Here is a 14,819-nt window from a genome sequence, read left to right as displayed (position 1 = left end):
TGTACTCAGTAATGAGCTACTTTCAGTGACATTATCAATTGCATGCCACATTGCTTGTGTTTATGTGTGTGTGTGTGTGCGTGCGTGTGTTTGCACACATTGGTATGTATCTTTCAACAATGATAATCTGTGATGTAGAAATGTGAATTTGGCTCAAACACAAAATGTATTCTTTAATTTTGAATGAATGTGTATGCAGTTTTTGACTGACTTGTCACACCAGTTTTTGTACAGTATTTGTACAGTAATATTTGTGATGAATGAAATGAGTGTTAAAGCGGTAGAGTTTGTTGGATTTTATCAAATTGCCTTTTCTACTTTCATTTTAAGACTGCCACTCAAATTTGCCAAAATCAGTTAGTTACATACTGTGTGCAGGGTGATGGAAATAAATATTATTTATTGTTAACTTCTGTTCAAGTCCTTCTCTGTTTGGCCACTGAATGAATCTGCCTCAGGAAAATTGCATGTGCTCATGTGAAACCACATGATCTGAGTGAAATAACAATTTTGACCATTATTATTATTATTATTATTATTTGTAGTAGTATTACCAGCTCTTCCAAATTCCATGTTCCAGATGGATCATTTTATTGCTGAAAATTAGATACATGTACATAATTAAACAACAGCAGGATGCAGTGGCAGGCTCACAGATACTTCTTAGTGCAAAATACAGTGCAGGTGACTTATATTTTAACAGCTTTGGGATAAGTGCATAAAAACTTACAAAGAACTGATCTAAATACAAAGAAATTGGGTTTTTGATTGGAAATTTGCCATGTGATATGTGGCTAATAATAAGAGCAGGCTGACAATATATAATGCATCATTGTCTCCCTGGAAACCCCATATAAAACATGTTACATTTTTAAATGAATAAAATGCAGCACCTAGAGTCAACCCCATAAAACCAAGAAGACCTGAAAGTGTAATTGCTGCTTCTATGTGTTGATTCAGAAGTTTGAATGCTAATTTAAATGAGATATTTCTGCATTTCGTTTTCAATAAATTTGTAGAGTTTTCTGAAAACATGTTTTCACTTTGTCATTATGGGATATTTTGTGTAGATTGTTGACAACAAGTCCATTTCATATTTTTTTATTCAGTCTGCAACATCACAAAATGTGGAAAAAGTCAAGGGGGTTGAATACTTTCTGAAGGCTATATATTACATATCTCAGCACTTTACCCTAAGTCTTGAGTGACTTGTTATCAATTTAACAAAAAGTTGAGTTGAAGAAGTCCAACACATCTAGTCCACCTGGTGAGAGCTTGTTCATTGCATTGCTTTTTATGTAATTTAGTTTTATTTTTCTATATTAAATTAAAAAGGAGCCTATCTTGAGACAGATCTTTTTTTTCCTTCAAAACTTTATTGCAAGATTAGACAAAACAGAGATAATGCAAAATTAGGAAAAAACATCAACTATAAAAGCAGAGACACATAAATAAAAAATTATAATTGACAGATCATTGAAAAGTGATACAGTATATAATACAGTAGACAGACATTTTTTATTATTTGTTTGTAGTTTCAGAGTCCAGGGAAAGGAAAATTCAAGCATGAAAGTGTTGAAATTAGGAATGGCCTTTGAAAATGTACATTTGTGTATCTAAAATTTATTTACACAGTATCATCAAGTTCACAATGTATACACGACTCTTGTTTTTACATTAAAAATCGTTCTTTATAGATATATCCTTCTTTATAGTTCAGTGAACTGGTGGCCTGTGTTTCTTAGGAAGTGTACCATGTGTCGTTCCAAACGGCTGCTGTATAAAAGCAACTAAATAAATGAAGCAGTGTTTCTTCTTCAGAAGTTCAAATTCTACATTTATTATCAATGTCTTTGAGTTTAGACATAAGGGCATTGTTTGGGTATATATTATGAAGAATTTTCAGATCAGTCTCTCTGGCTTTATTGGAAATACAAAAGTTATAAGGTAGGGGACATGATACTTTCCAATTTATAACGATGGCATTCCAGAAACTTTTGCCTCTGAGAATGACCCATAGGAAGGAGGGTTTATTATTATGGAGCACCTGTCTCACCTGCTTGTTGACACATTTAGTCATAATATCTAGACTCCCAATTTTGAGATGGAAATCTATCTTACGCACACATATGACTTATGTGGTTCTTCATTAGCTGCGCAAGACCAGCAGAGACAGCTCTTACCACTTCAGACCATAAGACAAATAGTTCTCGGTCCAAATGGATCTCCTTACGTCATTATCTTTATGGTTTTACCACTTCCTGTAGACAGAAGCACATCCAGGTCACACAAAAGGTTGCCGCCGTCGCCATGTTTCTGAATGAGATTAGCCCAAAACATTGAATAGTCACTAGCAATATCGATATTTTATTTTTTCGCCTAATAGCTTTTGTTATAGCTTGTGGCTTTTTGTAAATATGACTTAGGATTTATGAAACTACTACAGAAGCTCCATTCCCCGTAAGTTACCTTGGTGAGGTGATAATAATATTTATTTATTCATTGGGAGCTGGCCTACTAGCAAGAGCAAGCTAACGTTAACATCATTAGCTAGCACGCGTCCCGTAGCCAGGCTCAGTGTAATTGCTGAAACAGCACAGACGGCATAATTGCAAAAGTGACCGTCTAATATTTGTAGGCTACTTCTAGTATTTTGTATTACCCTATTTTAGTCTATGTCGAACTGTACCGTTACTAGCTAATGTTAATGCTAAACCGTACTGCTACTAGCTAACTAACGTTACGCCCTGAGACGATACTTTGAAATTGGTAACGTCGTTACAAACAATGAACGTTCTAGTCGGAACCCAGAAAGATGCGGTTCTGTGCAGACTGTTTTGGTTATAAACATATAACCGTATAAATATTGACATTGCAAAATTGACTCTTGACTGTCTTAACAATGCAATTTATTGCAAGCCACTACACAACAGTATCACAGCTAATCACAGCTAGCCTTTGTTTGAAATGTAAATTGACGTTGGCTATTTTCCAGCTATTAGTCAAGCCCTCTTTGCCAGTAAACAATCAGTATCTGTAATGTTATTGTTGTCATAACAATTATTTTTGTTCATGGTGTAAGCTTACAATATTTGCAACATCAGGTATTTCTCTGGAAACGGCACGCAAATGTTTAGCAGGGGCGCAAATAAGGATATAATGTCAGGAATTGTATAGCGGCTATGTCTATGTTCTGGAGTTTCAGGTAATAGGCCCTGCCTTCTTTTATCACCAGCTAATGCAAGGAGCGGATTCCTAATACAGCACCTGCTACCCAATAGATGGCGATTTAATGTGTCTGATGTGCCACCTGTCCCAATGTGAATTGTTTTGTCTGATAGCTGTAAACAAAATACGTTTAGATTACTCAGTGTAATTGCATTTGCATCTGTGTGTGTATATAAAACATGGCAATTGCATAGGTATATTAATTTAAGTTAGAAATCTATTAAGGTGTTTGAACCCAGGGCCCAAATTGGATGGATTTAGTCCATTCTGAAGGACCATGGATTACTAATGCATACTGTATGCATTAGTAATTGTTATGGGGTGATCCACCAGAAAAAGGCCTGCGACCTGTTATGGGTCCCAAGCCATAGTTAGAAGCACTGATTTAAGCATATTGTGATTGTTCTGTTCTGTTATTCCCTCTCCACAGATTATTGTATTTAGGCATAGTAACAGTGTCACGCAATGCACCATGGAAGTGGATCACAGAATATGCAACGGCAACTCCAGAGATCCAAGTCTGTCAGTGGGTCTGAAGCAGAAGAGCAGCAGCAGCCAACCATGGCAACTACTCAGCAGCAAGTTACAGTTAACCACCCTCAATCTCCTGTGACCACGTTTACCTCTGCAGCCAGCCCTTCAGCCCCTCAGTCCCCCAATTACCAGATAATCATGAGTCGCAGTCCAGTCACTGGCCAGAACATGAACATCACCTTACAGAATGTGGGTCAGATGGTGACTGGTAACCAGCAGATCACCCTAACCCCACTCCCTCTCCAGAACCCAGCTTCCCCTGGCTTCCAGCATACCACCCCTCAGTGGAGGTTTGAGCATGCTCCATCCTCCTACATCCAGGTCACCTCACCTGTACCCCAGCCCATGCAGCCCCAGAGTCCCACCCAGCACAGCCCAGTCCCCCTGCAGGGAGTTACACGACCAGGAGCCCCTGCAACAGCATTAGGTGTGTGTGGACAGAGTCCAACACGATTTGTTGAGGCTGGTATGTTGGTGCGGCAAATCAGTTTAGGCAGTCCATCTGGAAGTGGCCACTTTGTTTACCAAGAGGGGACAGGGCTGGCCCAGCTGACTTCAGCCACACCTGGCCAGGTACAGCTGTCCTCCCCAGGAGCACCAGGCTCTGTGAGGGAACGCAGGCTCTCTCAGCCCCACTCACAGACTGGAGGCACCATCCACCACCTAGGACCTCAAAGCCCTGTGGCTACCGGCACTGCTCTTCCCACTCTGGGCAGTCCTGGCCACATCACCACTTCCAACCTACCTCCACAGATCAGCAGTATAATTCAAGGACAGCTGGCACGCCCTATGATATTTGAGAAGACTTCACAGGGCATGGTTGCTGGAGTAGGAACAGCTGCCACAGCGTCATTCAGTATACCCTCCTCCATCCCACCCTCCAGCCCATCCCTCACTAATCCTCCCCAAGGGATCTCCAACAACCCTCTTACGCCCACCAGTATGGCAATGGGCACCATGAAGAAGCAGACACCCAAGAAGTTAGAGGAAATTGCCCCCTCCAGCCCAGAAGTTGCCCAGCTGAGGAAACAGTGCTTGGAGCATCACACCAAGAAGATGGACAGCCTGAAGGAGGTGTTCAAAGACTATCTGATTGAGCTTTTCTTTCTCCAGCACCTCCAGGGGAACATGATGGACTACCTGGCTTTTAAGAAGAAACCCTGTGTTCCCCTGTATACTTACTTGAGACAGAACGACTTGGACCTTGAAGACGAAGAGGAAGAGGAAGAACAGTCTGAGGTCATTAATGATGAGGTATTGCATTTGCTATCCCCTATTGTGGCAAGGGTTCAAGTAGGAATTTCAGAATTAGAGAATTTCATATGCATTTCATCCCATGAATATTGTGCCTCTTTCAAATCTCTGCCTCTTTCAGGTGAAGGTTGTCACTGGAAAGGATGGCCAAGCAGTGACACCAGTTGCCATAGCAACACAGCTTCCACCCAATGTTTCTGCAGCTTTCTCTGCCCAGCAGCAGTTTCAGGTGATAGTGGCAACACTTGAAACTCCTTGACAGAATTACCTTGAAATTGTTATCTATAGTTTATTTCTTGAATGCCCTTTAGATTTTTTGGAATGAGGAAGTAACTCACTAACTTCTTGAGAGACTTTCTTTGCAGGGTCATCCAGGGGCTGCTGCTGGCTCCATTACAAACCCCGGAGACATGGATGCCTTTAAGAGGCAGCAGGCTATGGTGCAAGCAGGTAGGGCAAGGATCGTAGACTCCTGTGTCTCTTATGTTGCTTTGTTTCCTCCCCGTTTGCTTTCTTTTTTGTTTGTTTTCTTTTCTCCCCTCTAATTGCTTCTGCTTTTAGATATTTGGCATCCTCTACTAGCGCTCTGTGTAGAAGTCTTAACCCGAGGAAGGAGAGGTGACCTGTAAGGTTTACAGAAGGTCATTGCTGTATGCCGAGTACTCTTTTTTTGCGTTATGAGGGTATTGTGTGTTTTAAATCCCAGATCAGGCTAAGAGGTCCCGGATTGACGTTGGTCGCCATGGGCTGATTTTCCAGCATCCTGGTGTAGGTCCTTTAGGATCACCTGGCGTTCCACTCCAGCAGCTTATGCCAACTGCGCAAGGTAGGAGTGCTACTACCAGGCCGTTCTGTGTTCTGTTCGATGCTGCTGGACGTATCCCAGTCCTCATATGAAGGAGATAAAAAAACTGAATCCCAACATTCATCGTCTACAAAAAACCTCCAAGCAGCATCAACAAACAGATCTTCATCCATCCGCTGGATTTCCCAGCAGGCCACAAGAAGTTCAGGCTTAGCTCTGCCAGCACCAGCTCTCTCTGTCAGAAAAAATGGGGAAGAAGACAATCCAAGTCTGAAGAAGAGTAGCCACTCAATGGGAAGATGCCATGTCTTATGATTTTACGTTTTTGTTTTAACTATTGATCATCCGTCCTTATCCATCTCTTCTTTTCTGAAGTTCGTTCTTCTCAATCGTCTTTATTTGGACGGACCTTCCTGTGCTGATGGATTTTCAGCTAATTTGGAGGTGGATCACAGAAAGTGGGAAAGGGGGAACCCTGGGAGGAAAAATGAAAAACCAATCCATTTCTTCTTCCTTTCCAGCGGGGTTTGCGTGTTTACCCATTCTTTGAGTCCACTTGTCGTGCCTCCTTTTGGTTTCTCATTGTCATTCCTTCACGCCTCTTTCCCTCTCCGGTTATGCGTCCTTGCATTGTCAACACGGATTCAAAGTCATTTCAATCTTAAGTTCATGTGTTACATCTTCGAGAGTGTTGTCTTTTATTTTTTTTAAATCCATGTTCACGTTTTGTTGGTTTCCCTCCATGTTATTTCATGGCATTTTGTTCTGACTTGGCTTCTTTCCCTCAGTCTAAGTAGGAGGGGAGTCATGTGGAGGAGTTGTGTTCACGGCACAGGTTTTTGCGAGTGTGGTGGTGTGGGTGTGTCAGGGCCAGGTGTTGATGGCAAGGTGGTGTGACGGGCAGGGAGGTAAGGCAGGCGCTGCTTTAGTGTGCACAGCTCCGCTCAGGCCTGCTGTCTGCAAGACCCCATGTGTGTCCTTCTGCTCACCTCTGTGCTTTGTCGCTATGTACTGTTCTTCACTAATGCAGAGGCCTTCAGATGCCTTCGTTACCGCTAGAATGACATTGCTTCATGCATGCCAAACATATGGTGTTTTTGTGAGTGTCCGCTCTGTATTTTTTTCCCTTTCTTCTTCCCCTGTCTTTTTATTTTCAGTAGTTTTTTTTATTCATTTTCTTCTGAAACATTTCTATTTTCCTTCTCCTGAAACCTCTCTGAAAACCTCTATTATTGCATGACTACTTTTTGATGTTTTTAACCACATTCTCTCAACATTTGAAATGCAATGTTTTGGTTTTGCATTAATCAAAGTAGTATTTTATTTGAGAGACATGTAGATTATCACATTGATTTCATTTCTTCTGTAATCATTTTGCTGTATGATTTTCATTAGTTTTCACTCTTCAATCAGCAGGAGGTAGTACACTGCTGTTGATTCATACAGTACATCTAGTTCATTAAAGCAAGGTTCTGAGGAGCTGAAATAGCTGAAGCTAAAACATAGTCATTCTATAAATTTAAATGTACTACATTCCTCATCTACTCCAATAGAATCAGGTATTAACTTAAAAAGACTTAGCTAGTTTAAAGGGTTTTCTCACCAATATATTTAAGGGTAAGCTAGCAAACATCTCATGGCATTTTAATATCTTTTATTTTAGCAAGAGCATGAAAAATATGGCAAACATTTTGAAGAAAAGCTCAGATGACAACATTAACTCACAACCTGATTTTTGCCCTCTCTCCTTGTCTCGCTCTCTATACCACTCTTTCGTTTGTCTTATGATTTGGTTACTGTACCCCAGGCGGGATGCCGCCAACTCCCCAAGCAGTCCAGATTGCAGGACAGAAGCAGAACCAGCAACAGTATGACCCGTCCAAAGGGCCACCAGTGCAGAATGCTGCCAGCCTGCACACCCCTCCCCCTCAGCTGCCGGGCAGGCTGCCCCTGGGTGCCCTACCCATGGCAGGCCTGCCCATGGCTCTCTCTCAGCAGCCTCAGTTAGTGGACAGTACAGCCCAGCCTGGTGGTCAGCTCCAGGCTCAGGTGAAGGTGCAGGCGGGAGGGCCCATCCTGTCCTCAGTCAACCCCCACACTCAGCTCCAGGCCCAACTCCAGCAGCAGATGCAGCCTGGCCTTCATCTCCAGATGCAGGCTCAGCAGCAGCAGCAGTCCCAGGTCATGCTACAGTCAGGACAAGCGGTCAGTCTACTGGAAACCATACAAATACAACTTGCCTTTATCTTTATGCCCAAAACGTGATGCTGCATATTCAAGACCAATTAAGAGTTCTTCTCTCTCCCTCTTCCACAGACCGTGGCCCTTGCTCGCCCTGGAACAGAGTCAAACCAGCCTGTCCAGAGGATCATGACCAACTCCTTATCCATGTCCACCATGTCTCCTGCCCCCCTCTCTGCTCCCAACTCAGTTCCATCCCCCCATACTGCGAGTCCTCTGCGCCCTCCTGGCTCCAACATCAACCCAGGCACCCAGTCCAAACTGGCTGGAACCAACGGCATCTCCACGGTCAAAATCGGGGGCTTTGGTCACAGCGCAGCCATGCAGTCATCACAGGAGGGTTCCCAGGATAAGCAAGTCGAGCAGGCCAAACTGGTGAGTTTATATTTTCCTAAGCACACCAATGTATTCACACTTTTTAAAAAGTCTTAAAATGTTTTAAATTGATTTATCCATATTCAAGGCCTTTAAATGTCTTAAATACTGTTCAGTGTTGCCTTTGGTTCTTAAATACCATGTCAGAGGACTTAAAAGTCCTGCTTTTTCTTGGTGTTCTCCCTGATTGCACAGATGTATGCTTCGCTAGTTCTACTAGGTTTGTTATTTTTATTCTTCTGCCTTATTTTTAGGGTCATATTGGTCTTAAATTTTATTTAAATTGCTATTAAAAAGGCTTTAGAAAATGCAGCTACGCTTTTAACATTCACCAGGATTAGGGTCAGACTAAGGTATTCTTTTCATAATTCGTGTTTTTTTCTAATGTACTATACTAATCCCCAGGAGAGTCAGGTGCATCAACGCATCTCTGAGCTGAGGAAGGAAGGCCAATGGTCAGCCAGTAGGCTCCCCAAGCTCATGGAGGCCTCGCGTCCAAAGTCTCACTGGGACTACCTCCTGGAGGAGATGCAATGGATGGCGGCTGATTTTGCCCAGGAGAGGAGGTGGAAAGAGGCAGCTGCTAAGAAGGTATGGGACTGTTGATACCTGTGTGTGAGGGCATGTCTGTGGTACATCAAATGAGTTGCTGCAGAAGTTGAACTAGGGTCTTGTTGAAAACCCATCTTTCTGATGTGCCCCCACCCCAGCTTGTTCGCACCTGTGCCCGTTACCACCAAGAGCAGAAGAAAAGCGAAGAAAGGTCCAAGAAAGAGGAGGAAATTCATCTTCGTCACATTGCCAGCACAATTGCCCGGGAGGTGGAATTCTTCTGGTCTAACATTGAGCAGGTATGGGTTTGTGTGTTAAAGAATGACAATATCATTTAATCTATTATAAACAACAACAGTCCATTGGAATGAGATATTCTTTTTTTTTCAGGTTGTGGAAATTAAACTCCAGTTTGAAATCTATGAGAAGAGGCTGAAAGTGCTCAGCCTGCAAAAAGCCTCAGGCAAAGGTACGTCCCCCTGAGCAACTCTGTAGCAATTATTTTGAGGCGCAAAAGATAACTACAAAAAATAAAACACAATGCCTTTTTATTTTTTAAGGTCAGAATAGCTTTCTATTTTTGGGGATTGCCCTCCAAGGGGCTTGGTTTGAACGTAAACCTTGGCAGGAAAACCCCCACCTGCTTTCAACATATTTTCTATCCCTCTTTTACTTGGGTGATTTCTTTTGTCAGTTACCTATGCATATCAAGTGCATTGAATTCAAATTCATTGTGTTACAGGACCTGCTCAGTTGACGGGAGAGAAAGCTGACAAAGAAGTAGGTGCTACACTGGCATACTCATTTATGACAATGCCAAAGCATTGTCTTGGATACGTTTTTTACATTATTCTCTTTTTACAGGAGGCAACCACTTCAACTAGGAAAAGAAAATCAAATTCATCTTGTGCTGATGAAGAAGGTATGTGCCAATCTGAACTCTCAGGGTCCTGCAAAACCTGGATGTTTAAAGAGCCTGTGCAGTTGATGTTGCCTTGATAGTAAAGATTTACCCTACAAAACTATACAGCTGGAGCATGCAACTGTTCACTTTGACTGAGTGTCATGTCTATTGTCTTGTCTAGTACCAGATGAAGAGAGCACCATGGAGGAACAGGAGGCCATGGAGCAGGCAGCAGACCACAAGGCAGAGTTGGCCGACCTGGCCAAAGATGGTACTTCAGTTGCTCACGTTACTTCTCTCTATATATACACTAAGGAGGAAAAAACGCTAGAGGAGTTCATGCTTGTCCCCCACTTGTAGAGTCCCATCTAAACCACACATATTTAGATTATCTGTAAACTGAAAATAAAGGTATGTTTTTTTTAGCCTGTCATAATGTTAGCCATGTTGACTTGCACATATTTGGCTATGTCTAGCGTCAGCAGACTGTAAAATCATAGAATAAAGAACTTAATGGTGGCAGCAGGCAGAGAGACTGATGGCATCGCTAGTGAGTTAGATGTACCCTACAAGTACTAGGGTGACCTGTGTGTATGTGTCTGTCTTGCTTACGCTCCTGCCTCTGTGTCATGTGGCTCTTAGCTGAGATGCCTCTGGATGCTCTGGTGAAGCAGTATGCTGGCGCCTATGCTGACAGCTTTGAGTGGCCTCAGCCCAGTCCTCATAGTGATGAAGATGACATGGAGGAGACGGAAGGTACCTTTTATAATCTATATCTAAAATTCTAACCCTAACCCACATACCTGTTTTGCCAGTATGTGGATGATATGTCTCTAAAATTGTAGATATTCTGTATTTTCCAGGGATGGAGTGTCCGGAGGGCAGTCCCCATGAGGCGGTGGTAATTGACTCCCTGCTTAGTGTGGACCAGTACCGTGGGGCTGACAAGGCCAGCTCCACTGACACTGATGGCAAGCCCATCAGAGACATAGCTGAAGTGGCCGCCGCCACAGAGCTCATCCTGCCCAAGGGCAGCGCCAGGACCACCTCCTCTGTAAGTCTTCTACACACACGCACACACCAGTTGTTGAAGGGTTAAAGGTGTTAGTGAAGAGTATTTTAAGGGAGAATCGGAGGGTATAACTGTCAGTGTTTGTCAAGAAAAGAACAGATACCTACCTACTTTATTTTTTTTTTTATATTAATCTTTATGTTCTTTATATTAGACCCGCAGCCCAGCTCCTTTTCTACTGCATGGCTCGCTGCGAGAGTATCAGCAAATTGGTGTGGACTGGCTGGCAAACCTTCACAAGAAACACCTCAACGGCATCCTTGCTGACGAGACGGGCCTCGGCAAGACTGTCCAGACTGTGGCTTACATGGCCCATTTGGCTGGTCAAGAGGGTATGCCTCTGTTTAAGTAGAATAACAAAAATCAGTGTTTTACAGTGATTGGCTTTTTTCCTGAAGGATGAATATGGCAGATTCATCGTCTATTTTTGTCCACAGGCATCTGGGGACCCCATCTTATTGTGGTGAGGACGTGCAAGTTGGTGAGCTGGGAGATGGAGTTCAAGCGCTGGTGTCCTGGCCTCAAGATCCTCCTGTACCTGGGCAACAGACGGGAGCGCAGATCTAAGAGAATGGTAATTTTTGCTACATTTATTTGAGATTTTTTTTGTCTTTGCAAAGAGCTATTTCCTGTCAAAGTGAAAATAAAATGTAAAATGAAATGAATGTAAAAGTTTTTTCTCCAATAAACTGATGAATTATGACCAATGACACTGATTTCATCTGATGACTTTCATCTCCAGTGGTGGGGGGAAGCCAATAGCTTCCATATATGTGTGACGTCCTACAAGCTGCTGTTGAAGGACCAGAGCCACTTCCTGAGGAGAAGGTGGAGGCATTTGGTCCTGGACGAGGTGCAGCACATCAAAAACATGACAGAGAAACACTGGGAAACCATCTTTGCTCTCAAAAGGTGAGCTGTCACAAATATGCTTTAGTCAGTCCAGTATTTCTTCAGAATCAGGGTTATGATTTTTCAAGGTTGGACACATAACTCCCATTTATTTCTAATGGGAGATCGTTTACCTGTTTTTTTTTTATGTTCCAGCACTAAGAATTGTTGGTTTAATAATTACTAGGCTTTTGGAAGTGACAAATATGCCTCTAGGGGTGCGTGTGTGTGTGTGTGCAAGTGTGTGTGTGCATGCAGATTATTTAACTGATCTGATCTGATCAGATCTTCATGCTGCACGTCAGTGATATTTTTTTCCCTTTTTGAAATCACATTTAACATGCTGTTAGATGCCTACAACTCAGCTCTGAGTCTTCCCTGTGTGTCTTCCAGTGAGCAGAGGATCCTACTCATCAACACGCCTCTGCAGAATACTCTGAAGGAGCTGTGGACCATGATCCACTTTCTTCTGCCAGGAATCACCAGGCCCTACTCGGACTTCCCTGTCAAAGCAGGCACAGACCAGAACCAGGACTACTGCCACAAACTGGTCATCCGCCTGCACAGGGTGGGTATAGCCCCTGTCAACCCCTCTGCATGCTCAACTGTGCCGTAGTGAAACATGGATTTATGCACCTACTATCCATAAATGATCGTTACATGTGAAATCCTCACACACTTACTCTTAACTGTAGATGATCCAGCCCTTCATCCTGAGGCGCTCCAAAAGGGACGTGGAGAAGCAGCTGCCCAAGAAATACGAGCACATCCTGAAGTGCCGCCTCTCTAGCAGGCAGAAGAGCCTTTACGAGGACATCCTTACTCAACCAGGGTGAGATCGTTGCTCCACATAGACAGATAGATCGATTGTGGTTTCACACTAAGGTTTTCCGTGGCCTTGAGAGTCATATTTTATAACATCAGCAATAGATTAGGTTTCTCGCTGGGATGGGAGTTAGAAGACACTCTTAAGACAGGGTTCCCACAGGTCCTAGAATTCATGTAATATTCAATTTTGAGAGCTCTCATTAATTTTTCTCATGGAAGTCATGGAATATCAGGAAATGTATACAAATTGATCACTTTACAGCAAAGTAAACCTTTATCACAATGTTCAGCCTTTTTGACATGATTTATAGCATCACTTTGTGGTCACCAATTGTTTTGACTCGGGATGGAAAGTCTTTTTTTTTCAAAGTCGATTAGTCAGTGGGTTGTCGGAACTAGAGCTGCAGCTATCGATTATTTTAGTAATCGAGTATTCTACCGATTATTCCATCGATTAATCGAGTAATCGGATAAGAAATACTTTTGCTTTATTAAAGAGCAATAGTAAATATACAAAAGAGAAAAGCTGTCCGCACGAAGCTGTCCATACTACACTGTGATTTACTGAAAACGAGGTGAAATAATAATTATTATTGATATTTATTACTAGGCCTAAATATCATACAAGTTCATAAGACTGGCTAATGTACATTTATTTGCTATGTTGAAGGGTTGCCCTACACCTGCTGACCCTACTCACTGCAATCAAACTAAACTGAATATACCTGCTGTATTGGACTGGTGCATTTTAGGCTCCAATTGCCACTTACACCACCTGATATTTTGCTTTCTGGGGTATCTTATGCATCACTGTGAGGGAAGTAGGTGTGTGTGTGTGTGTGTGTGTGTGTGTATGTGTGTGTGTGACTATCATAATAATAACATGAATGGAGCTCAGGCTTTCACAAATTGACTGCAGCATTTTATTTTCTGTGGTTATTTTCTTGAGCAAAACTTAGCTAACTTAGGGACATCATAACTAGCCACCATATTGATTTACGTTCTTAACTAGCCATTACATATAGCCATAATTAACGTGCATTCTTTACTAGCCTTCATCTCATCCCGTTTTAATATTAAGTGCTGACTCCGCCCACCCGGCCAGTTTCGGTGTACGCCGGTAGCAATTACAAGTGGACCCTATCCTACAGTCCCTGCTCTCAGCGGAGGGAGGGAGCTACGCTGTGTGTGGGAAGCGCTGTGACCGTCAGACCTCTCTGGATTAGACAAGCAAGTAGAGAAAAGCGGCATCAGCCGAACCAATTTATTGCCAAATGCTTTGGGATTCAACACATTAACATTGCTTCCCATGGTCAGAAAAAGTCGGCAGATTTGTCGCTAGTCGCTTTTGAGAAATAAAGTCGCCAGGGGGGTCTGAAAAGTCGCTAAGTCTAGCGACAAAGTCGCCAAGTTGGCAACACTGGATCCGAAACTTTGGACACTTTCTGTCGTTTTCTCTGGCCTGTCTCTTCTCTTCGCCCCTCGCTATTTTCTCTCTCTTTCTCCAGCGTGTTGTGCAACAGTAATAATCATCCGTGCGAAACACTGAGTGTGTATATAGTTATATGGATTAAACGAAGCTTCGATGCAAAGAATTTGCGAATGTTTGCGATGATTTTTAGTAATCGAGTTACTCGAGTTTCTCGAAGAATCGTTTCAGCCCTAGTCGGAACGTTTAGTCGGTCTGAAGAAAGGCCTATATTTAAATTAGGCTGTACTGTGGATAGGCTTAAAAATAAGTTTCTTGGCTGTCTTAGTAATGAAAAGGCATTAACTGCGCTTTTTGAGGCAGAATGCCCTTTTTCTCAATTTAAAAATAAATTGATAAGCAAAGATAAATGTAAAAATGTATTCCTTCCCTTTTGCTCGTGTTGAACATGGGCCTGTAGCCTTGGTCTATATTACAATTTCTCTGTGATGACATTTTAGATGATGATGAAACTTTAATAGGGCATATTCAAGACTTTCTGCAACCTTGGTGGGATTAGGCAACTTCTGCGTTGTCACAAAAAAAAAAGGTGAATAGGTTACCTTTTAATCTAAGAGGTTAAAAAAACAATGTCAGACACCATCCCAAATATTATTGGCTGATGTTATTATATGAATCTCAGCGGTACAAAAAAAAAATAAGCCTA

At 42.5% G+C, this 14,819-nt stretch overlaps 1 protein-coding gene across 1 annotated transcript in view; it reads left to right on the top strand.

Annotated features, from left to right (window-relative positions):
* The first annotated feature begins 2,324 nt into the window (after positions 1-2,324).
* Positions 2,325-14,819, top strand: part of ep400 (E1A binding protein p400) — a 33,224-nt gene continuing 20,729 nt past the window's right edge. The window contains exons 1-19 of the mRNA XM_078285100.1: positions 2,325-2,460; positions 3,659-5,016; positions 5,138-5,245; positions 5,382-5,466; positions 7,629-8,026; positions 8,138-8,437; positions 8,843-9,028; positions 9,148-9,288; positions 9,380-9,458; positions 9,732-9,769; positions 9,854-9,911; positions 10,075-10,164; positions 10,536-10,649; positions 10,757-10,947; positions 11,120-11,297; positions 11,403-11,539; positions 11,708-11,877; positions 12,250-12,424; positions 12,552-12,688. Of these exons, the coding sequence (XP_078141226.1) occupies positions 3,694-5,016; positions 5,138-5,245; positions 5,382-5,466; positions 7,629-8,026; positions 8,138-8,437; positions 8,843-9,028; positions 9,148-9,288; positions 9,380-9,458; positions 9,732-9,769; positions 9,854-9,911; positions 10,075-10,164; positions 10,536-10,649; positions 10,757-10,947; positions 11,120-11,297; positions 11,403-11,539; positions 11,708-11,877; positions 12,250-12,424; positions 12,552-12,688 (3,908 nt within the window). The 5' untranslated portion in view covers positions 2,325-2,460; positions 3,659-3,693. The remainder of the gene's footprint in view (positions 2,461-3,658; positions 5,017-5,137; positions 5,246-5,381; positions 5,467-7,628; positions 8,027-8,137; positions 8,438-8,842; positions 9,029-9,147; positions 9,289-9,379; positions 9,459-9,731; positions 9,770-9,853; positions 9,912-10,074; positions 10,165-10,535; positions 10,650-10,756; positions 10,948-11,119; positions 11,298-11,402; positions 11,540-11,707; positions 11,878-12,249; positions 12,425-12,551; positions 12,689-14,819) is intronic.

This window comes from Centroberyx gerrardi, chromosome 8, assembly GCF_048128805.1.
Source record: "Centroberyx gerrardi isolate f3 chromosome 8, fCenGer3.hap1.cur.20231027, whole genome shotgun sequence".
NCBI classification, from domain to species: domain Eukaryota; kingdom Metazoa; phylum Chordata; class Actinopteri; order Beryciformes; family Berycidae; genus Centroberyx; species Centroberyx gerrardi.
The sequence above is the reverse complement of the archived record's forward strand: the minus strand, read 5'-3'. Positions and strand labels throughout refer to the sequence as shown.